The following is a 25,554-nucleotide window of genomic DNA, read 5'->3' as shown; positions in this document are numbered from 1 at the left end:
TTGTCATATGTCGCGGATTTCATTATTTGCAGTTCAAAAGCTCAAGCTGCAGTAAAAAGAACTGCACCTAGCCATAAACAAACAGTCAATTGCATCCAAAGAAGAAAGTAATAGTGAATCCATGCGAACAACTCCACTTTTATAATCGTACTTGGATCGTATCTGTTACTTTCTCAAGTACGAGTTAAATGGCAAGAACGCGTTAAGCTAAAATGCAACAGTACATTAACAGACAAAGCAATTATAAATAATTGTGATTCGTCTCTCACTGAAATACTTGCTGAAAATTTCAGTTTTCTCAAGACAAATACCTTCGTTCTTGATTTGGTACACGCAATAGTGATTCAGGAACATTTGACCAAACCTTTCTATAAACAACAATAGATATAGCTCTTGAATCAACGATGACATGAGTTGAACGCGATCATCGACCAAGGCTGAACCCTAACCTCTTCCAATGATGTTCTGCGAGTCAGAGTTTTCGCTCCCATCTCAATCTCACGTCTCTCTCGCGTTGAAAATACTCATCTTTTGAACATTATAAATAAATAATAATAAAAGAAAAAAAAAACAAACAAAACAAAACAAAAAAAAACAAAAACAAAACAAAAACAAAACAAAACAAGTGAGTAATGGTGAAAAGGAAAGCTTCACGTCTTTGGGAATGGTTCATTTACAAGGGTGTCCATTGCATATCGAAGCCGTTTAGTCGTACTGAACCGCAACATCTAAAACTGCACCATAACATATCATTCAAAATTCTATACAATACATATTAAAACCAAATTTTGAAATTTTATGCGGTACGGTACTGGTTTCAGGTACTCATACCATCGGTATGTATCGAAACTGTATCAAATTGGTACCATACCAAACTAAGGGATATAAATGTAGTTTTATAATTAAAACACATTACATTTACCCTATCCCTAATTCCCTATTACATTCTTTCATTTCATCCTTGACTCCTATTCTTATATTTACTTGTTGACTTTGTAATATTATATTCTATCGATTGTTTGACCACAATTTCATTAGGATCTTAATGAACTATTAACAAAAGTGGGATGGGTTTGTTCGTACCAAAATTGTATCGTACTAGATACCATGTTTAAACCGTGTCAAACCGTTTTTGTAAATACCAAAACTATACCGTGTAAATTCGATATAGTACAGTTATAGTTTTTAGTATTCAAAGTCGGTACCATACCAAATTACCAAAACCATACCAATTGACTCCTTTAGTTCAGTAGGTCAAACGTAATGTAGTTCCACTTCAAGACCAAGATTTAGATCTCGACTATTGGCAGTGGGTGTTGCATAACATTCAAGTCTCTGCCTACATAATGACCAAAGGAAATGGTCTCACATATATGCAAGTTTGGATGGTTCAGCTCCTCTAGTTGGAGGGACTCTCCCAATGAGTCGCAGCTTTTTTTTTTTTTTTTTTTTTTGGTCTTTCCTTATGAATTGAGAGATTATATGAATAATAGAGTCTCCAGCTACATCATCCCTTACTAAGAAGTACGAGTGTGAGATCTTGACAATCCAAGTCTAATTCCCCAACCTCATCAAGGGTTTGGATAAATTTAATGAGTGTCCTTGGATTAAAAGATTTATGTGATGATTTATTATGACTCGTTGGGCACTCATTAGGATATATCCTATGAACAGAGGGTCCAAACCCACTATGGATTACCTCCTAATTTGGGGAAATAATGTGCTCCCATGACGTTTTTTCATCAAACAATAAGAGTAGGGCCACATGACACTTGTTAAGGATCTTTCTCTAATTCATTTTATTAATATTTAGATGTAGACTACATTCTTATTTTGTGGTGGGAAAGTATCAGGAAGCACATACCTCTCCGCCGATGGGAGAGCTTATTAGAAATGATCACATGTCACCAAATCGAACCGGAGAAAGAGGTCAGGGGTGAATTTCTTAACCATAATCTTGGCCCAATGGTTTGAAATATTCTAGCCCAAGCCCAGAAAGGCAAGTGGGTCTCAAGTGAGTGTCGGACTTCTGGGCTTTAATTGCATAGCTGGGCTCATCATGCATGACCCTGTTGAGGCTTGAGCCATGAAATGAACCTGTTAAACCTCTTACATGTAACCTTGTCACGACCAAAGGAAATGGGCCCCAATAAAACCAGAAAAAAAAAAAGAACAAAAAAAAACCAAAGAGGAATGTGCTCCCTTAACGCGTCTTCACCACATAATAAGAGGGACCACGTTGGACTCATTGAATTTCCACCTCTAGTTCATTTTGTTTGAAATTACATATAGATCCCATTTTTATTGTATAGTGGAAAAACGACACGGAGCAATACCTCTCACCGGATGGGGGAGGTGATCCGGACTGATCAAACCGCCAAATTGAACCGGAAAAAACGGAGAGGAGTGAGTTTCTTAACCGTAATCTGGCCCATGGGTTGAAATATTATAGCCCAACACAGAAGGGCAAGTGGGTCTAAAGTCTCAACTCTCAAGTGAGTTTTGGACTTCTGGGCTCAAATTGCATAGCTGGGCTCATGCCTTACTCTCTTGAACCATGAAATGCACCGGTTAAACCGACCCGGTCCGTTTACATTGCTCATCTTTTGCTTATCGGACCATTGAATCAAGAAATCCGGGAACGAAGAGAGTGGGTAAGGAATAAAAACCCAAAGTGACCAAATGCAGAAACGAAGAGGAGGTCGTTTCTTTGTTCTTTCCTTGTGTTCTTCGCTGGTGAGAACAACCTCCTTTTCATGGCCGTAAGGCCACTTCACCTTATTCAGGAATATCGTCAATTCTCTCTCTACCTTGCAACGCTTACTTCTTCTGCATCTTTTCCTCATCTTAATCTCCTACCGGTGAGAGCCAAAAAGTTTCCTCTTTTAGGCTTCCGCAAGATCTTCTGCGTGTCTCCACTTGCCTACGCAGAGCAAGAAAGAGCATTTCGTAATCGCCTTTCGTCATCCACAAAGGAAAACCTGGCGCAGAAGATAGGAAAATCTATCCGCAGGCCCGGAGCCGCTTCCAAGGCTAGGGTTCATGCCGATATAAATGTGATCCGACCTAAAGAGTACTGGGATTACGAGTCACTCGTTGTCCAATGGGGGTATTTATGTTTCATGAAAACAATAAAAAGAGCAATTTTTGTTTCATTTTCATGACTGAATTGATCAATTGTGTTTTTTTGGCAGGGAACAGGACGACTATGAAGTGGTTAGGAAGGTGGGAAGGGGTAAATACAGCGAGGTATTCGAAGGTTTCCGTTGCACTAATAATGAGCGATGTGTCATAAAGATCCTCAAACCTGTAAAGAAGAAGAAGGTGCGAATCCTGCATCAGTTCTTTGTCTGTTCTTGCAGCTTTTTCTCACTTTCCTCCATTGTGCTTTAGCATTGCGGTTTAATGGAAATAGAAACGCTTTTTATTCTTTGTTGCTTTGTTCGTCTTTATCTTCTCCAAAAAACTTTATTTTTAAATGTTGTAATCATTTATAAGCTGCCTTTGCATTGACAACATTTTTCTTATCATTCTTTCTTGCTATGAGAGTACTTGACCTCAAATTTAATTCAACATCTTTATCTTTTGATTGTCATGAACAAGATTCTTCAACTCATGCTCAACATTTAACATGTTGCACTAGAGCTTGCTCCAGTACCCAGCTGTTGTGTCTAAAAAATAAATAGAAAAAGTTATATCATGAAGATAATAACAAAGATACAGGATAACAAAGTTCGGAGAGGCCATTAAACTCCAACATTGGAGACGCTCACCAAAAGCGGTCGCATTGGATTTAAATTCTTGTTCCCTCTGTTTTCTCTTTACTTCACAATACAAATATATGTAAAGGTAGGGAGAGTTAGTGTTGGACTAGAGTTGTTGAAACAAAACCCGTTGGAATATAGCCATTTGATACTAGTAACTTCATGTTGCCATTGCTCTTGTTAGGTGTTCTCTAGGTTGCTTTATACATTGCCCTTGTAAGTTGTAATGGGTGTTTCCATGTGTTGGATATGGAGAATCATATGTTCCTCCTCTTCTTTTTCTTCATCCCATCTCTTGTTGGTGAGTCTGGGCTGTAAACTTATATGGTGTTGCAAGAGCTTTATTGGTTAGTAAATGTCTAGAAACTGTTATTGATGGATCCCTTACCCTGACCTCTCAGTAGAAGTCCCATCCTCCCAAGACTTTGGCATCCTGTTAGCTGGAAATTAAAATCCAGGATAATGTTCTATCATGATTTATGCATATTAGGCTTTTCATTCTGAAATTGACTTCTTCATTTTTTATTTTTTGCTAGAAAGTCTGAAATTTAAAAATTATTACAATTTAACGCAACTGCCTGGCTAGCTTTGTATTCTCCCCTCCCCCTTTCTTTCTCTTTGTTGGTAATGAATTTTTTATTCATCCAAAAAAAAAAAAAAAACACCTCTACCTGCGTGTTTGCTGGTTACAGTAGTTACCCTTGATGCTCCGTCAATGGTTTGTAGATGAGAAGGGGGGGGGGGAGCTTGATTGAGCTAGTTTTGCTGGAAGTCTCTATCTCTTAGAAGCTATTTTGACCCAAGGTACCACTTTTTGGATTATCTTTTAGACTTAGCTAAAGGATTTTCAACTCCTTTTTCCTGTCACTGCCAGTCTAGCTTTCCATAGGATCGGCCTTAGAAGAATTCCTACATTGATACTCTTGAAGCCTTGGCGGGGATCAATGTCCAAATTTGTGTGCAGATAAATAATTTTTTTTTCTAAGAGTGATGACTTGTGGTCTACATCCTTTTATTCTCTGGAGCAGCAGCAGCACTGCGTCGTCATCTAGAGTTTGGATTCTGTTGCTTGTATTGAATTCAAGTTCTTGCTTATATTCAGAAAAATGGCAGCATGCTTCCATGAGTACTCTCCTAGATGGTTTCCATATAGTAACCTTGTTTTATGTGCTGGCGTCTAAACCAGATTGTCCATTCCAAATTTAACTCCAAGACATAACTCAATTTTGAAGTGCAGTGCCGTTTGTAGAAGAGTTCAACAATGAAACGAAGTAATCAGGGATTCACTCCCAATCCAAGTTCAGATCATTTTGGAATGATAATCATCTGGGTTGGATGATTTGAACATCCTGGTACCCCATTCTGAAGTGTTTCATTTTTTTTATTGTTTGCATGAGTATCTTTGCTTCATTCATATGTATACTTAAGAAGTTTATGCATCAGATTTTTGCTGTTGGTGCATGGTATCTGTGACTGCAATTTGTGAACGACCCAGGCTTACTTCCACTCTTTGGAAATGCAGATCAAGAGGGAGATCAAGATACTCCAGAACCTCTGTGGTGGGCCTAATATTGTGAAATTGCTGGATATTGTCAGAGATCAGCAATCGAAGACTCCGAGCTTCATATTTGAATATGTGAACAATACAGATTTTAAAGTGCTTTATCCAACATTAACAGACTATGATACTCGATATTACATCTATGAACTTTTGAAGGTAAGGATATACTCGTCAATGTTTATTGAGTTATATTTGACGAAAATAGAATGAAACTGTGTTAGACATACATATTATATTATTGTATGATATGTGCATATATCATAATTAACAAGTTGCTGCAGGCCAAAACTAAAATTGTTGCCAAAATCCTGCATTCCTTTTCGGTGGCTATCCAAATTCATTTGATGTTTGTCAAAGCTGAAATATTTTGCAAAATTTCAGTGGTTTTGAGGGAGATTTCAAACTATGCCCAGTGCAAATGATCTTAAGCATCGAATAAAGGCTTGAAATCAGGATATTGAATAAAAAATTGCTTTAAATCATTTGTGTTTGATATTATTAACATATTTGATTTTTATTATATATATGTTGTAAACTGTTTTGGGTTTTTAAGGAGTTCAATGAGTAGCGGGTAAATTTCCATGCTGGTTGCACTTTTTGGTTGTATTCTTAATAAGGGAATTAGTCATAAGAAATCAGAATGACAGGAATTGTCATGGTTGTTTTTTGTGATTTTGTGAGACCAACCAAATTTTGCTATAAGTATATACTCATAATATGCTGCTGGGTGTGGTAGAGACTTCTAAATGCTGTTGAAAATTCATGCCTGTGTTGATCTTTCAAAGGCCTGGTAGATTTAACCCAAGTTGTCATCAGAGATCCGAGGTCCAGTTGTTAGCTGACGGGAACTAGAAGAGGAAACCAAAAAAGAATCAAGAAAGAAATGAAAAAAGGCAATTCATGAAGCTATTCCCTTCTATTCAGACCAAATGTTATAGGGTTGAACGATATTATTGATGAAGGGCACAAAAAAACAAGAACAGTATTATTGATGCAGGGTGCAACCCACAGGAAGAGAAAGGCCAAAAAGTGCTACTGACGTTTCTGCCCAACAGGCAGTTGGCAGTTAGTTATGGTTTCCAATTTAGTTCTTAGTTTTATTTTTAGTCAAGTCATGGCAGATGAGTCTTTTTCACATTAGTTTCTTAGTTAATAGGTTCAATTTTCCATTAAGGCAGGGTCAATTTAGTCTTTTCATTTTATGTTTTGATTATTGCAGAAGCCATGCCTAGTCTGTTCTGAACTCTAGGCCCTTTCTCTGTGTCATTCATTTAGGCCTCGAGCCTTATGAATATTCTCTTGATGGAGGAATAAAATAACAACTCGATTGAGACGATTATTGCTTTCAGCTTTGCTGTGTTCTTGTCTGATCTGAAATCAAAGATTAAATTATTTGGTGAGGTGAGTCATATCCAAGGTGGTTGTGGTTAGTTGTTGGTGAGTAACATCCAAGATTCAGCAACTGTGGTCGATACACACTTCATCATTCATCAATCCGCATCCATTCTTGAAGACAAAAGCTGTTGGTGAAGATCCGGCTCCCCCCCCCCCCCTCCCCCTCCCCCACCAAAGCAAAACCCAAAAAAACAAGACACACGCTCACACTTGATGCAGTTACTAAGTAATTAGCCAGTTTCAAGATAAAGTCATTTTCTTGAACTTTCATACTCCCCATAACTTCTAAAGAACCAAGATCTAGTGAGTCCACCCATTAGATTGTTACCAAACTTGGAGGATCACTTGCCTACGTTATTATCTAAGTTTCCTCCAAATGATTCACTCATACCTTCCTGTAACCATTTTCCCTTGAAGTAGTTAAGGACTCATTTGATTCCAAACATCTAATAAACCCCTTTAACCCTCACTAGGAATGCCTTTCAAGCCATAAGTCATTGAGTAAGCCTAGGGACCTCTTTCGAGATTTCCCTAAGTTTCCCCAAATATATCCTGGAAACCTCCTTACACATTTGAACTACGATAGATATACCCTTGACAACAGACAGTATTTCTCTAAGTTGTTGACGGCAAATTTGCTACTTAGGTGACTGAATAAACTGGCCTGAATTTTTTTGGTATTTGTAAAGAATTCCAATGAGAAATATTAAGAAAATAAAGTGATTTTTTCTTCTGAGTTTTTGAAGCATAAACGTGAATATCATAATTCTGGTTCCAACTTTCATTTCATAACTATTTTCATCTACTTGTGATTTTCTAATAATAAAAATGTATTTGGGATGTCATGCATTTCTTGCTTTTGGTTGATTTATGCTTCAGTTGTGTCTCTTTTCACTCAAATTGCTACTATCTTGTCTTTTAATAGTAAACATATTGTTGATTTTCTGTAGTTGTTTGATTACTTCACTTTTCCCCATTATTTCTGTGTCCTCCCCCCCCCCCCTCTTCTTTCTTCTGCTCTCTCTTACCAAAGGCCTCTGCCTTTCCATCCCTCAGATAGATAAAGAGGGAGGGCTAGGCCTTCTGATAACTAATTAGAGTTGACATGAAACGGATATAAGGAAGAAGACATCCAATGAATGAATGATTCAATCCCCTCCCACAGAATTTCAGGTCATCGATTCCATCTTTAAGTTTTCAGGATGTTTATGTATAGGCACTAGAGTATTGCCACTCACAAGGTATTATGCATCGAGATGTGAAGCCCCACAATGTAATGATTGATCATGAGCAGCGTAAGCTCCGTCTTATAGATTGGGGCCTTGCAGAGTTCTATCATCCAGGAAAAGAGTACAATGTTAGGGTTGCTTCAAGGTTGGTTTATGACTTTACTTTTAACATTTTTTTTTTAATTATTCCATAATTTCCACTTTTATTGGATAAGTTTCATCATGTTGACCCCTGTCCCCGAGGCTACTATATTTATTTTCTTCTTCGTTCCATTGGATTTCTTAATTAACTTATTTCATTTTTTTTTGGAGGGCCTGTAATGGATAATGGAACTTTGCCATTTATTGGTACTGTAAAAATGATTATGCTGAACTATGAGTATTTATAATTGATTGGTTAGGAAAAAAAATTTTGAGCTGTTTCATGGTCAGAGTTAAATTTAATTTAAGAGGTATACAAGTACAATGGCGTTGCTCATTGTTTTTGTAGTTAGGTTTAAAGTTCATACTTATAATGTTCATTCACTGTCGTTTCTTGATATTTAGGGCATGCGTAACCTGATACCAATGAATAGGTGACCATCATTAATTGAACTCTCATATGGTGCTTCACGCCATTTCAAGAAATCACCTATATCCCTTGTAACCTAATCTAATCTCTTTGAGGCCTAACCTAACCATCCATTTGAGATCTCCCAGTTGGCTATGTGCATGGGCATGCATACATGACTTCATTGCAAGACCAGTCAAAGGGTGATGTGGTGAGGGTGGTTAGATGAAGTGGGAAGTAGTCAATCTAGTAAAATAGAAGTTTCCTACTTAGTAGGAAGTTTTTATTTGATGTGGCCATTATTTTTTTCCAGTCAAGTTGTAATGGGTTACATGGGTTCTTATGTGAATAGTAGTTGCTGATTTTATGGGTGGGAAAATTTGTGGGTGGATGTAGGGGAGAGGTAGTGAGGTGTTGAGTCAAGCCTATATATTTAGCCGTTTTTATTGAATGAAATAACAAGTAATATTTGCAACTACTCTTGAGCAGAGAGGTCAGGCTTCCTCGATTAAGTCACTTGTCTCAGCAACCATTTTATATATAACCTATCTTGCTCTAGCCATTGTGCCTTTGAGTTTTAACCACCTTGCCTGCCACTTCATTCTTTGTATTGAGGTTGGAAAAGTCCCATGTAATTGGGCCAAGAGCTTGTAGCCAATGGGCTGCAAGCTCATAACCTCCAAGGATAAAAGGATATCTGCAATAGTGCAACAACTTCCAATGTGGAGATGGAACAAGTTCTACAAAGAACAAAGGATAATGTAGCTGTGGGGCCGTTGGAGGAAAGAGATGGTCTGATAATTTTTTAAATCAAGAATTCCCTCTAAACTATCTTCTATAGCCTTCATTGTTGACCAATCCCATGGTAGCACACGTGAAGGGTTTCAGAAGACTTAGGATGTAGCCTCACTGGGATGAGGGCCAAAAACCAAGGTTCCTTGATGAATAGCAAACAAATTAGATTTCACAAAACCGATTATAGGCCGTTTAGGGTTTTTGGGTTTTGTGGGAGGGGTGTACTAGGTTTGGCTAGGGCTTATGGGCTTAAGGTTAATGAAATACTAATCTGAATGTTGCTATTTGTTTGGTTTCATAATCAAATTTCAAAAGTTCTAGGGTTTTGGAAATTTAGACTATTTGTAGGATTTATAGGGGGTGACTGGGGCTGCTGGAGTTGGAGTGTGGAGTGAGGGGCTGGTGATTCTAAAAGGAGAGGGAATTCAGTAGTGGGGATTGGGAGTTACAGAATTTAAGGTTTTGGGGAAGAAGAAGAAGACCCAAATGGTATTTTGGGGGAATTTGGCTGGGTGCGATGGAGGGGAGAGAGGAGGGAGGCTTGGGATTGATGGCTTACCAGTTTAGGAGGACTAGAGGTTGAAGATTGAATGAAGAATGCAAATAACCAAGCTGTAGCAGGAATTCCCTGTACTCGAAAACCATAGAATCCTACTCGATCCTTGATCTCTTCTATAACACTCTCTGCAAAAATTTATTCATCAAAGGTGATTTTTTACAAGCGTTAGGCTGTGTAGTTATAGCCTTTATTACACAACTCCTAACAGTACTCAACTTTGAAGTATAAATTTACTTTTCTTCTCGTAGGCTGACTCAGATAACAAACTAAAAATTTAACTAGACTTCTAATATAATTCTGAATGTAACTATACTCAGTTGGGCTCATCTTGGACTGCTCAAAATGACAAAAATGCCCCGGCTTTTGAACCATGCTTCTATGCTCCTTGGCAGTGCTGTGGGCTGCTGGGCAGCAACCCTAGGCCACTGGTCCTGTCAAGTTATAAATAGATGGGATTGAGATTTTATTGGCAAGGGACGCGTGAGTCAATTCTAAAACACATGTGTGCTGTCAATATCACAAGACCTATCTTCAAACCCCAGTGGGTTTATTGTAGCCACTTCCTATCCCTGTGCGAATTTGGGAAGATATTTCTACAGATTTCATAGAGGGATTACATTCCAAGAGAAAGTTATTCTGGTGGTGGTAGACCGACATAGTAAGTACGTTCACTTCCTATCACTTTCACATCCATTTATATCTACAAGAGTAAGAGTGGCATAATTGTTCTTTGATCAGATCTTTAGGCTTCATGGGATGCCCAAGTCCGTCATGTGTGAACATGTCCAACTTTTTACTTACAGTTTTTGAAAGAATTGTTTCAACTCAATGGGACCTGCTTCAATCCTAGCTCAGCATACCATTCTCAAAAAAGATGGGCAAAGCAAAGTGGCTAATTGCACGATAGAGATGTGTCTCAGGTGTTTTAACCTATAAGGATTGGGGCTAATGGCTGGCCTTGGCTGAATACTTTTGCAACACAAGTTGGCATTCTGCCATCAAAACTACCCCATTTAAAGCAGTGTATGGCTGACACCCCCCCCCCCCCAGGGAGAGATATTACTGACCTGTGTGCCAGGGACTGCCAAGGTTGAGGCGGTGGAAAAGCAAATGTTGGATAGGATGCTCAAATCAAGGAATTGCATAATGATCTCCCGGAGGCCCAGAACCATATGAAGTGAACTCACGAAAATGAACAAAAGAGAGGTAGGAGATTATGTCTACATTAAGTTGCATCCTTATCAATGACTTCTCTTGCGTTAAGTGAGGGGCAAAAGCTAGCCCCATGATTCTATGGTGCATACCAGATTCTTCAGGGTATTGGGAGCTTTGCATATAAATTAGCTTTGCGCATTCACGAATACATCCTACATTCCCTGTTTCTCAGCTTAAAAAAAGCATCTGGGGGAACGATATCAGATCCAGGACGAGTTACTGATGGTGCAAGATGATGAGACCATCAATCCTCTTCCATAGCGCAGATGTTAGTGCATTGGTGTGGACTCTTGCCATCAGAAGCTACTTGGGAGAATGTTGATGACATTGCATTGCAATTTCCTGAACACAGCCTTGACGACAAGGCCAAACTCAAGGGAGGAGAAACGTGTTACCTGCATGGGCATGCATGCATGACTACATTGCAAGACCAAGTTAAGGGAGGTGTGGTGGAGGGTGGTTAGGTGAAGTGGGAAGTAGTCAATCGAATAAATAGGAGTTCTTTAGTCAAATTACAATAGACTACATAGGGATAATCTTTTAGTTTATTTTATTTTCTGATGTTGGGTAGATCACGTAGGAATTGTTTGGTGCTTTCCTTACTTGTTTCTGTTGTTAGTTTGGTTTCTTTTTAATATATATAAATCTAACGTTGAAGAGAAATGAAGGGGATAAAATTTGACCGTGGTGTTTGCACTGGTCCTGCTTTGATCTGAGGGCATTCATTTATAGTATGTTTCCTCACTTGATTGAGGAAGTTATGCTTGTTTTTATTTTAATTCCAGAAGATGTTAACAATCATAAGCTTGATATAGATGTAAACTCATTGAACAGATTGAGTTGTTCTTGATATTCATATTTGTAGGGCTATTTTCCTCTACTTCTAGATACATTTTCTTCTTCTCTTGCAGGTACTTTAAAGGCCCAGAACTTCTAGTTGATTTACAAGACTATGATTATTCTTTAGATTTGTGGAGCCTTGGTTGTATGTTTGCTGGAATGGTGAGTTAAATTGTGGGAGTAAATATTTTTATTTTGCTTCAAGTTTTCATTTCCAACTTGTCACCTGCCCTTTTTCATGCATCTGCTTGTTGGATTGGTCCTTAATAAATAGGCTGACAATACCCCTAATATTGGCCTGAGATGTCCCATCCTTGCGATTGTTTGAATGACACCTCTGAAGGTATATCTAGGACATGTAATCTTGTTTTGAGTCCCCTTGACTTATTCCCAAAAGTCTGCAAGTCATGTTTCATATACACAAATAATTGCAGAATTTTACCCTTACTGAAATGAGCATCTTATATTAAGAAGGGGGAAGAAAAAAAGTGGTTACAAATTACTTGAGACCTCAAGTGCTGTCTTTGTGTAGTATCATTCTATTATGGTTCAATTAGTGGATCCTGCATGCTTGTTTAGCCCCATGATAAAAAATGTCTAAGGAGGTTCCATATTTTCCTACTTTGCTGACATATACTGCTGTCCTTCCATTCTGAGTAAGCACTTCTCCTTGACAGATATTCCGTAAGGAGCCATTTTTCTACGGGCATGATAATTATGATCAACTGGTCAAAATAGCTAAGGTATGTACTGCGTTTCAAAAGCCACGGTGCCTAGTTGCTCGACTTTCTAACTGGTAGTTGTTAAAAGCCACAGAATCAACCATGTAGAAACATTTATCCCCCAACTTAATATACTTACACTGTAGTAAAAGAAATTTGTAATTGTAGCCACAGAATCAACTGGTCAAACATTTATCTCTCTCTCTCTCTCTCTCTCATACACACACACACATTCAGTAGTTACTGTCTAGTGTAGGGTCCTGACCCTGCACTAGCCATGCTAGGTACACTCACAATGCTCCTTGCCATTGAGTTACATGCACACAAGGGGAGATCTTCTGAGTGGTAATTAACTTTTTGGGCTTTTGCAGGTACTTGGGACTGATGAACTGAGTGCATATCTGAACAAATACCGTTTGGAGTTAGACCCACATCTTGAGGCCCTTGTCGGGAGGTTAATATATTTCATTTTTTATTTTTATTTTGTGGGGTTTCTTTTTTAATTATTAAAAGCAATCTCTACCCTCTGAAGCGGAAGAATTTTCCTTGTTTCAGACACAGCAGGAAGCCATGGACAAAGTTCATCAATGCTGATAATCAACATTTAGCCGTTCCTGAGGTCCTATCGAATCCGTAATCGTTGTGATTGGAAACTGAGATATGCTTATCATGGTTGGCTGGGCTGTAACTTTACTTATATATATGTTTTCTGTGTGTAGGCAATTGATTTTCTTGACAAGTTGCTGCGATATGACCACCAAGAAAGGCCAACTGCTAAAGAAGCAATGGTAGCGTCTTTAACGTTTCTCTCAAAATTTTTAACTTGTTAGCCTCTACTAGGTACACCTTGTCATTGATAATGGAACAGGGCCCGATTATAGTTCCAGCCCACCTCTTGAGTTCTACCAAATGTAAGATACATCATGTGTTGATCCTTCATTTGTGTTCCAAATGTTCATTACCTCTTTAAATTTGTTGTTTCAACCTCCAGTGAGTTATCTAGGGCATTCTAAGCAAGCCCTTTTGGGGAGGTTGTCTAGTAGGTGGGTCTTGGTTTTTCCTTATGGCAGGTCGGGTGGAGCTGTAATTTTGTGGATAGATTGGGGATCCCAAGGTCCCCTGTTCCCTTGTCAAAGCTGCGATTGTTTATTTTTAGATGAATTACAAATGCAGAGATGCATGAAAATGGTAGATAATTGACAGGTGAACTATCCAAACTATCCCATGAGTTTTCTCGAATGGTCAGAACATGCGCAGGTTTAGGTGGCTTTCTTGGAGAGCATCGCCAACTGGCCCTGATATAGAAGAGTAACTTTTGCCTGAGCTATTGTCTTATTTGGTTCACTTTGTATGCTATGCAGGCTCATCCTTATTTTCTTCCAGTGAGGAGTGCAGAAAGCAGCAGGACACGTACCCAATAGTTCGAATTCTGCTTCATGATCCAAAATTGGATTGGATTTCTCTACTGATCAATAATGGGATATCTTAGTTTTCCATGTTAAAGATTGAGATTATTAAGATTTAAGAAAATGTATCCTTGTTTAATTGCCTTCCATCTTATTTCCAGATGGCAGGTAAATAGAAGTTTTCAGTATTGAAAATAACTTGGTGTACCCCAATTCAAGTACTGTCAGTATATTGTATGATTAGATTTTTCCTGTTTGAAAAATTGATACTGAGAGGGCAAGAAAGATAGGGTCACAGATTATCCCTGTAATTATTGTTGTTATATTTACCTTTTTATGCAGATTGACATCTGGGACTTGAAACTTTTTCCAGGAAAAACTGTGCCATTCAATGATCAGTGAATTCTCACCTTCTGTTCGGACTCATTCTTCTTGAGTGTGTATTAACCTTTTAACTGTTCTAGTCTTGAAAGATGGGTTGATTGCTTGAGTTGGAAAATAATGTTGATTCCTCTATCTTGTTCCCTGTCCATGAATTGGATTTAGCCAATTGTTTCGCTTTTTCTATTTCTTTTTCCTTATTTTTATGGGTTAGACAAATTAAGAGTATTGTTGCTTTCGGAACTATCTACCTTCTCTCTGGATTTTCTCATCCAAGTTAGTGCAAGGTGACCAATTTTTCTTTTTCTTTCTCACGGTTCATGCTCCCGAGTTTTCCAGAAAATCTGGATGGCTTTGCCTGTTCTTTCGTTCTCTCTCCTCCCATCTACTTTCTCGAGGTAAGCTCTATAGCTTCTACTTACCCCTTTGAGGATTTGGAAATGTCTCAGGCACCTTTTTTGTGGGGGTGGTTGTTGGCCTTTTGGGTTGTCCAGGAGACTGAAGTTTCCGTCCGAGGTCATCCAGAGAAACACGGAGAGTTGAAAAAACCTCCTGTGAATTATAAGCTAATTCTGGGTTGTTCTCCTTCCTCAGATCTGCATTACTTACTGCCTTTTCTTTTACTGCTTTAAACTGTTCATTCTGAGATTATACTCAAGGACATATTTGAATCAAAGCCCATATTTTTAGCAGCATAGGGTGTGGAAAGCCCTGATGTGGTCGGACAACACACAATCATTGGTGTCTAAATAGCAACACCTTTTCCTGTTCTTTGGGCGCTTGTTACAGTCGTGACTATTTAAATTTAAAGGCTTTCTCCATACGGTTACTACTACAGGCCAGAGAAACCTGACATTTTTTCCTGTTCATTTCTGATGTGGATGTCAGATAAGTGTCCTAACATCACATTAAGGATTGATTTAGATTTATAAATCACATCAAAAGATTGTATTAAATTAAAAAAACAATTGATGTGATTTGTGAATCTAAATTCAATCCTTTGATGTGATGTTAGAACATGTGTCATACATTTACAAAAAAAATTAATGGTTCATTTTTAACTTGACTGGAAAAATTTTCCAGAGAAACTTGGGGCTCGTCTTCACTCTTGCCAGGGTTTCTGTCATGGGCTTCAAGCCATGTAAACTGGCAAGTCAGGGTGTTCTTCCTGAATCACTTACATTTTGTAGGGTAACTTTTTTTTTTCTTTGGCCAACGTAGGGTAACTATCCAAATTATCAAGATAAGGTTCATCAAACTATACTGTAAAAGCTTATCCAGAAAAGAAAAAAAGTTGCTCTAGAACCAAGGAACTTGTTTGGTATGTATGTTAGGAATATATTCTGCTTTCTAATGCACTCTGAATTGAGATCATAGAGAAAAAAAACTGAGTCTTAGAACACTTTCTAAGCCGAAAAACAGTTCCAATAATGCATATGTAAGACAACTTTATCTACCCAAAAACAAAATGTAAGAAGACAACTTTAAATGTCGTTGGAGCATTGATCCTAAAAGACAAATAGGTCAACCTGAGTTGACTGATCTTTTTAATTGGAAAGGTGGACCAGATACTTACAAGGGACCCATAACTTGAACATGGGTTGAGTTATTAAAGTCCCTAAAATCAGATTGACTAATGGTGTAAAAATCCCTTTAGCATTTGTTGGATTAACTTATTCTATTGCCATTGACTAACCCATTAATAAGAAAAAATGCTGAGGCAACAGACTTGTTTTATTAATTCAAATTCCAGAAGATAAATAATCCATTATCAACAGTGATGCCCACCTTTGGCAGTATGCAACTGGATTGACAGAAGCTTCAATCTTATCTTTTTTTTTTCTTCTTTTCTTTTTTCTGGGTAAGAGTAGAAACTTTACTAACCTTTGGCTTCTTATTGTAGACAGAGAGAGAGAGGGAAAAAATAAAAAATGGGTTGTTGAACCCTTGAATTGAAAGAGACAAAGATAGCCACCAGGTTTCATAAATTGGTGGACATAATAGAGAGAGAGAAACGACGTTACAGTAGTATAGAGTCTTACCCAAATCCAGTTGAGGCGGCACAATGACTTGTTGCTCTTCTTTTCAACTTTTCTTTTGGAAGTTTATTTCATCAGTTAAATATGGTCAACCTGTGGGCCTAGAATTTCCCAAAACAGAGAAAATCAAAGTCCGAGTTAGGTGGAGACCAGAGGAAGGAACAAAGGCCTTCCATTTAATGACTGATATCTTCTATTATCTCTGTCATCTCCCTACTCTGTACTCCTATCTCTAGGTATGGCTATCTCATCTCATAACTACTTAATTGAAGAGGACATGAATCTTTTGACTCTTTCTGATTTAGGGTTTGAAAGGATCCAAACCCAGAAAGATCAGAAGGCAAGGACAGTTGCCCAGTTAGCCACAAGGTCACCCCCATCATATGATTTTGGTAAAACCAAACTAACAAGCAAAGCTTTCTTTTCTGGAACCAAAACCAGCAAAGTTGAATATAGAATTAAGAAGCTGGAACCGGGTTATATGTATTGTTTAACCATGGCTTTCTCTTCAATGGGAAACATAGTTTTGGTATCCCAAGCTTTTTGATGCCCTTGCCCAGACAAAACCTCGCTGCCATGCTATCCCAACATTGAAGTTCTGTAGGTGTAGGGGACCACCAACCACCTCTCCTCCCAACCTTTACTCTCTCTGCTTCCTCCTCCTCCTCCTCCTCCTCCTTTGTATAATACTTGTACGTATAGATTTGTGCATGTAGGATTAATTTAATCTTTAAATATCTTTAAATTAAGGCTCTAGAGACAATTAAGCAACAGTTAATTTCAACTCCAATACATATGTTTTCTGTTCCATGCAATTATCATCAGTAGACATCAGAATCTACTGTTGAAGGGGATTTCTCCCCAAAGACAAACACTTGGTAACATGGGCAGTTGAAGAATGGGTGTGATGATGCTTGGCATGGTACCATCCGAGCATCATGATGCATCATGATGATGTTGATGATCATAGCCATGGTGCTGGTAATGTAGTTAAAGGCTTCTGGAATTTGAACTTTTCTGGGTTTGTTGTCTTTCTCTTATTGATTCCCTATAAATGTCATCACCATCACATCATGATCCCATTCCAACGTAAACATCTCATCAAAACGGTAAATATTTTCATATAAAATGATTAAAATAACCTTCTGATTTGCATTGGATTGGAGGAGCTGAATTTGGAAAGAGAGAGAGAGACAGAGAGAGGGGTCACAATTGGAGTTTCAGTTCTTTGTTTGGAATGATGGAAAGAAGGAAGTCAACTCATTGGACTGATTAAAGATTAGAAAAGAACCGACGAGAGGACAGTTTAGTCAATCTGAATCCTTTGTTTGTTATTCCAAAAAGGTAACCTGTAGGGAAAAAGAGAATCTGATCTCCTCTCTCATCAGTGCTTCTGCTCAGTCTTCCCAATACAGAAGAAGAGGATCTGGTTCTTTTCTGCTGGTGATCTTTCTTTTTTTCCTTATTCTGTTTTTTTCCAACTTGAGCATTGAGAAGAAATCTTTGAAAAGTCCAAAAACACTGTAGCATCATGGAGAAATTTGAATTTTCATTCAAAATAAAATCATAATCTTATATGGGATCTTTTTGTTTGGATAGTATAATCTTATATGGGTTGGTGAACTCTAGAACAATATTTGGGGTTCATCAAAACAAGTAAAAGAAAGAAGAAAATAAAAACCCCAAAATTTTCTATATCCATTTTTCTTTGCATTAATTTGAGAGCAAAATATTCTGATACTAACAGGCTAAGACAACATTATCATTATTAACATTTAAAAGAATACCAAGTGGGAGTGAAATGGTTTTCTCTTACAATGAACAATGGATGGTGAACATGGATTGAGAAATATAATAAGTTGTTACAATTATCTTGCACAATCCTAGTGATTTTGTCATTAAGAATACCTACATGCTCACATGATACTTATTCCTAGCCCTACCCTAGAACACTCTCTACAATTATTCGCTCCTTTATCTTATTGAACCCACATTCAAAATATCCTAAAGATTGATTTCAGACCAGTTAATACATATTTGTTTCTCAGCTGAAAACATGTAAAATATTCGAAGAGGTGGAATGTGAGATTCACGAAGGGCCGACGAAAATCTATGATCAGATTCCTGTTTACTAATTAAGTAGAGTGCTCAACTAGGCATTCAATAGTTAGACTGTGTCACACGCATTTCAATATTATGTAGATTTTTGTGCTAATTTAGGGCCTCATTGGGTACTCATTGGGTGATACACTCCAAGAAAAAAAATTGGATTTCAAATATCTACGAGGCAATGACACTAATGATTCATTACCAGCTTGTCGAAGGCATGTGGAGTTATAATCATTATTCAATTATTCAATCATAACTTTAGTGGTAAATAAACCCAGTATAAAGAATACTATTGCCTACAGACATTTGAATTAGAGTATTTTGATTTTGATTAATCTCTAAGATAACTAAGGTATTATTTAATCATTCCAAGAAAAGTGGTTTTGACCACTTCTTTTAGAATTTAAATTTTTTAATTTTCAACATTGAAATAGAGCATCATATCTTACTGGAATAGAAGAATTCATCATTTTAATTTCAATAGGAGACTGTTGTATGAAGACAAAAATCAGTCTAATCAACCCCTTCCAGTTCCAGAATGTTCAAAGATCATGAACAGAGTTTTTTTTTTTTGTTGATAAACTCATGAACAGAGTTTACAGGGGTCCAAATTGTTATTGACTTGTGGATTCTCTGGTTGGACATTATTGGCACAGAGATACAATCACATTAGTCAATCCCTAGCAAAATCCAAATGAATTACGAGTTAACACATGGACAAATCTCAACAAAATCTCAACTTTTTTCTGTCCTGCTCATCAGTTCTCTCTCTCTCTCTCATTCCCTCTCTGGGTCTCAATCAATCTCTGTCCATAGCCCTAAAGAGCTCCCATTCTCCAAAGCTTCAAAAGCTGTACTCCAACAGAGGAAGATATACACCAGGCCAAAAGACAAGACTGAGAGGTCCTGCATGTCTTACTCTTTCTGTACATAAATATTCACTGACCTAATTTGTACTTATTTGCCATACCTTTTCCTTCTTCAATCCCAAGTCCCCAGTTCCTAACTTCCTATACGCCTCAGAATTTAGAAATTTCTGAAATTATGTTAATGGGTTCAATGAAAAACCCAAAACTCTACTGATTCCCAGAATCAGCTTAGTAAAATGAGAGTTGTTTATTTAGACAAATAATGGTGATTTAAAGAACATGTTTAGGTATCACATACAGATAACTTTTTGGTTTGAATTGATTTAAGAAACTAAACAAACAACCTCATATAATGCATTCCTCGAGCCACACTCCACCAAATCTCTTTTCATCCGAAGATCCAGCAAAAAATGTGAATAATTGGGTGCTAGTAAATCAAAATGGCAAATGGGTTTTGGAGGTGGATCTAGAGATTTTAATTAACTGGAGAGGAGAATGTGAAAAGAGTCAACTTGTTCATACCCACTTCACTCTGGTCTTCAAGATTTGTGTTCACCAGCAGTAGTTTATTATTGATGGACAGTAATAACCCATTAACAACGGCTGTCATTGTTAATCCTCAGTCACCTCTACAAGAGACAGATTAGCGAGATAATTGTAAACATGTTCGCTACTTGCCATGCTCATGTGATGCTCGCCACATTGCGTGAGAGAGAGAGAGAGAGAGAGAGAAGTGGGAAGTGGGAAGTGGCCCAAGTGGGAAGGGGGGACTAAGGCTGAGTGAGCGAGAAGGCGTGGGTTGAAGTGAGGTGAGAGATGACGGGAGCCTTGGCTTTCGCTTTTTCTCTTTTGTAAATATATGCACACAAGGTGTTTGAGAAATGACGTGAGAGAGAGAGAGAGAAAGCAAGAAAAGAGCAGAAAAAGAAGCAAGAATGCTTAGCATTAGGACGAATTGCTGGGCACCGGGCCTACATGGTTCGTTGTGCTTTGCACCAATCCATTGTTATCTAATCACAGCAACAATAATATAGTGTTTTCATTGGAGGATTAAAAGGGCTTGATACGGGTGTGACAGCTAAGTCTTCCATGGTCATCTTAATATGAAAACAAAGAACTCAAAAGAAAGCAAGAAAAAATGGATAGGAACAGAGAGAGAAAGAGAAAGAGAAAGAGAGACAAACCAGAAAAACAGATCCTGTACGACGATTGCTTCAATGCGCTTGTCTCGGCTTTTGTCTCAAACTGTTTCTCTCTGCGTTCTCTCTTTCTGCCTTTCCTTCTTTGTGGCCTAATCCAACAAATACAAAATCTCCAACATTTGTTAATGTCGAGGACCCATGTTCTTTTCTTTTCTATCTCCTCATCAATCTTTCAAACCTTCTAAATTTTATTATATTTAACTCCCCCCCTAAAAAAAAAAAAAAGATTTTTCTATGGTTCACACAAGATCATGTATGAGCATAACATGTCTACATTTTAGCCCTTGGATTGGAATATTTTGATATCGATCGTGTTTCACACATGGCCGTGCATGAAAACTGTCCCTTTTCTATGGTTAGTGTTGCTATTATTCTAGTTACTTATATGGTGAAAGGTCTTAAAAACAATAATATGGTGAAGGTGGAGATGGAGATGAAGATAGTGGTGGTCCTCCCCTTTTCCGGAAATGACCCAAACTCTATTACTTTTGTAAGTATATCATAAGAATTCTCAATTCGCTTTATGATCATTGGACGATCTCAAATAATTCTTTTTAGATAAAGAGATTTTGATTCTAAATTAATCTACTATTCATTAATTCTTCATATGAAACAGGAGCCAAATCATCGGAGTGATCATGAGGTCAATTATATCTATTTCTGCTTCCGTCATCCCTTTGGTCATCATCTCCGGGACCCTCGTTTTTTTCTCTGCTTTTCTGTGGGGTTAAATATGCTCTTAGTACAAGTTTTGCTTAGTGATGATGATTAACATAAAAATTAGAATACTAAAGTGACATCATAGTACATTTTATATCCATGAGATGTCATAATTCTCGTATCATGCTGCTCTTCATAATGGATTAAGGAATAAATTCTCCTACTTAACTTTAGAAAACCACTAAGTACTTTCATTAAAGATAATTTTTTTCTGATGTAAAAAGAAACTTGTGCGACTAAAAAGTATTATAAGAGTCAACTTAAGCACCTCCTGATGATATAACTATTTCGATCTTTCTTTCGCTCTATAGAAAATTCATTCTCCTTTAACATATTCTTCTTTTAGATTTATCATCTAAAGAAAACTTAATCCAATATCTGTCCCCACACCCACTCCTCTCTCCAAAAAAAAATTCATATAGTTTAGCTTTCTTCTAGGTGTTGGTTGGACTAGACTGCTAGTGACATAATAACACAAATCAAGTATAATCACGCTAATCTTGTTGAGTTAATCACTGTTCATTCCTATTCCGACAATATTCTAATAAATAATCCTGCACTATTGGTTTTTCGATAGTTGCGTTCGTACTATCATCTAGCATATGGCAAACAAACTTCTTGAATTGTACATTCTAATTCTCTCTCTCTCTCTCTCTCTCTCTCTCTCTTTTCTTTTCTTTCGAATAATATTATAATTGACAATTAATGTTGATTAACTATCAATTATCATAAAAGCTTAATAGCATAATAACTGCTAGCTATTAAGCAACACCCAAGACAATCTAGTACTTTAAATTTACTTTTATCTACCTTAAAAAAACATTAAAAAGGTAAACTATATACCTAAATTGTCCAATATAATATCTCTTTTTACCCAAATTCTCCTATTGAACCTGTTTTTTCATTTTTTTAGTGAAAGTTTTTCTTTTTCAATATCTTTTTTTATCTCCGCTAGGTCTTTACGTGGCAACGATACAATCTATATTTTATGATCGGACACTTTGCAGGAACTTAAGAAACATTGGTCAGGTATCAATATTGGATACAGCTGATATCAATATTCATCAATACTTTTGATCCGTGACCCCACAAACACAATCAGAGGGAGAACTTCTCTAAGGCTTGAGGGTCTATTTTCCTCCTCTCCTCCCTTGATTGTTTGAAATTTCTTTGGAGAAACCCCTTTAATCCAATGTGTGAAATATTAGCTCCAATCCCCAACTGGAGAAAAAAATTTAATGATAAATACAATGGGTAAAAAGATAATTGTCAGTAATTAACTTTTAGGGTATTAGACAACTTCGTAAGATCCAAGATGCACACACAATTCTGTTAGGGATAATGGATGCACAATCACGAACAGAGAAAAATACAAGCAAAGCACACAAGGGGAATTTAACGTGGTTCGGCAAAACCTTGCCTACGTCCACTAAAGAGAAAAATAGTTACACTATTTTAGAAAAACCTCACACCATTCTCACACCCACAAAGTGCTACCCTTTGCTTGCCCCCAATCCTTATCCTCAAGATGGGTTCCCCAATCCCCTACAGGGATTGATTCCCCAACCTCCTACGGAGATTGATACTTATAGGTTATCCCACAGAGACTATTTATAGGGAAATCTAAAACCTTAATCCCAATGTAATTACAGTTTTACCTCAGTACTAGTAATTGACTCAAACCCTATTTCAATTACAGATACAACCAAAACCATAATTACATGGACACACATAATACAAGACACTTAAACCCAACACATCAACCTTTATAAACATTTTGCGGGACTTGAAAGACATTGGACAAGTATCAATATTTGATACAAAGATATCAATATGTATCAATTAATAACATCGATACTTTTGAGTTGTGACCAAGGGTGAAGCTGCCCTAGGCTAGGGAGCCATGGCCCTCCTGAATTCTTGAAATTTTCCTTTATTCTTCCTAGTTTTTTGAAATATTTCTTTCACGTTCCTGAATTTAGGATTTACTCCTTTAAGCTGCTTTCCATGTAAAATGTCATATTTACCCTCTCCATGTTAAATCCTGCGTCCACCAAATCGTCATATTTGCTTCGCCAGTAAGCAAACTTGAGGATATTTGCTTTTTGAATAAACAAATTTTTAAATTTATTTGGTATGGTTTATTTTTTTATCATGCAAAGAAGGTGACCTCATGCATGAATTCCACAGGGGTCCACTAAACTTTATCAAATTTTTTCTTTTTTCAAAATTGGAAAAAAATTGTAACGTTTACGATCCATCGCATATATTAATATAGGTGGGACGAAGTAGGTTAGAATGAGAGAATGTAACACCTCATTCCTAGCATCCAAACATCATTGGTCTTGCGGGCCCACACATGACCCCACCTTTGACTGTTAATTCGAACCTGCAAGAACCAAACAATCCAAATTTGTAACGCCCAAACAAACTCCGCTTTCCTTCTCTCTCCATGCATGACCGTAACGTACGTTAACTTCTTTTTTTTTTATTCTTCATGTTTATCTCTTTTCTTCGTCGCGTACGTATGTGTAATTTAATTTTGTAGATAAGCCCAAAAAATTCAACTGGGTGAGGAATTGGGGATATTATAAGCGATTTCCATCTTTCATAGGGGTATAATTATCATTTTACGCGCTCTCATTAGTATCTCTCTAGTTGCATGTTTATGCAATTTTGACAACTTCCCTTGGTAATTTTCATAAATTTCTTACCTTTCATATGGTGTAATTAATGACTGCATGTCCATATTTAGAACTCATTTATGTAGTTTTTAAGAATCTGATTCTCATAAGATACTATGGGTTATGTTTTTTTTGTTCAATGCACCAATATATGCTACCAACTCCTTGTGTATTTTCTACCTTAAGGGTGTTTATGTCATTTCATAAGACAAATGAAGAGATATAGGTAAAGAGAAGTGCTAGCATATGCTACAAAAGCAATGTTATTATCAACTTGCATGATAGATAATTGTTATGATAGCCAACTGTTATGAAGTCTACAATCATTTATTGTACTCGAAAAATAGCTGAATCATGAAAGGAAGAAAATGAACAAAATAGTTTGACGACATTTGAATGTTACAACTATTAATACTAGTAACGAAAATTTTGATTAGGTCAAAGAAAATATGCTAAAAAGGGATCTTTCTTGTTGACACAAGTTTTGGAGTTTATGGAAGAAAGTCTTGTTTCCACGTAATGTGGACTTCATTAATTTTCTCCCGTGTTCTAATATGTTCATATCAACGTGCAGGTATATAACTCTTATAATATCCTATGATTGAAGTTATCCACTTCGCAATCATTTGTGGTACTCGAGAAACGGTTAAATCATAAGATGAAGAAAAAGAAGAGATTAACGACATTTGAATGTTATAGTTATTAAATACTGGTAGCAAAAGTTTTGGAGTTTTTCGAAGAATATCTTGGCAGTGAAATGAATTTTCCACGTAATCTGAAATTCATAATTACAGTGGAGAACCTATGTACTTTAAACAAGCTACGTAAAAAAAAAATAATAATTAAGTATGACAAAATAGATACCATTTGGAATGGTAACTTGGTCCTTTTATGTGAGTAGAGAGAGTGAACAAGGCAATATCCAACGCCTCATACTTTGAGACTGTTGTAATTGGTGAAGCAATGGCTATGCGATCTGCAATGTTAGAATCCCTTGGAGAATGTATTGATCGAGCTATGTTCCAGACAGATTGTGCAGAGCTGATCAGAATCTTACATCAACCGAAGGCACCAACCCCTCTAACTCTTCAGCCTATAGTAGAAGATATAAGGAAATTGCAATAGTATTTCATTGAATGTAGGTTTTCTTTTATTTATAGGTCTCGCAATTTAATTGCTCATGTCCTAGCAAGGAAGGCCCTGTTGATTACGGGCTCGACGGTTTGGCCATTATCCACTCATTGGTTGAATGTTTAAGCCTTGGCTTAATGAAGCTTATTACCAAAAAAAAAAAAAAAAAAAGTGAACAAGGATGGTGACCTATGGAGGGGAAAAGATTGCATTTTTATCTGATAGTATGGCCTACGCTAGCACCCCCATAAGTTTCAGGTTTCTTCTTCCCGTTGAAAGGACGCATATACCCTTGTATTGAGGTAAATGCAAAAATAATTTACAAAGTTTTGTTGTGTCGCAGTATACGCGCTAGCGCAGCGGCAAGAACTAGCGTTTATTAG

The 25,554-nt window shown here is 37.2% G+C and overlaps 1 protein-coding gene across 1 annotated transcript; it reads left to right on the top strand.

Annotated features, from left to right (window-relative positions):
- Positions 1-2,654: 2,654 nt before the first annotated feature.
- Positions 2,655-14,766, top strand: LOC149014617 (casein kinase II subunit alpha-2-like). The gene is made up of 10 exons (XM_089155127.1): positions 2,655-3,109; positions 3,195-3,324; positions 5,287-5,481; positions 7,937-8,094; positions 11,980-12,070; positions 12,586-12,651; positions 13,002-13,084; positions 13,186-13,249; positions 13,350-13,418; positions 13,992-14,766. Exons 1-10 carry the CDS (start codon positions 2,757-2,759, stop codon positions 14,049-14,051), a joined length of 1,269 nt encoding a protein of 422 aa, XP_089011253.1. The 5' UTR covers positions 2,655-2,756; the 3' UTR covers positions 14,052-14,766.
- Positions 14,767-25,554: the final 10,788 nt, after the last annotated feature.

This window comes from Hakea prostrata, chromosome 5 (genome assembly GCF_041222555.1).
Source record: "Hakea prostrata isolate BN-2017 chromosome 5, UWA_Hpros_2, whole genome shotgun sequence".
Lineage (NCBI taxonomy): Eukaryota > Viridiplantae > Streptophyta > Magnoliopsida > Proteales > Proteaceae > Hakea > Hakea prostrata.
The sequence above is the reverse complement of the archived record's forward strand: the minus strand, read 5'-3'. Positions and strand labels throughout refer to the sequence as shown.

What these genes read in the sequence shown, in the direction of transcription:
- LOC149014617 (XM_089155127.1), top strand. Translation starts at nt 2,757, where the DNA reads ATGGCCGTAAGGCCACTTCACCTTATTCAGGAATATCGTCAATTCTCT. An exon ending in AATGTTAGGGTTGCTTCAAG is followed by an intron (nt 8,095 to 11,979) that starts GTTGGTTTATGA and finishes CTTCTCTTGCAG; the next exon opens with GTACTTTAAAGGCCCAGAAC. An exon ending in CAACTGCTAAAGAAGCAATG is followed by an intron (nt 13,419 to 13,991) that starts GTAGCGTCTTTA and finishes TATGCTATGCAG; the next exon opens with GCTCATCCTTATTTTCTTCC.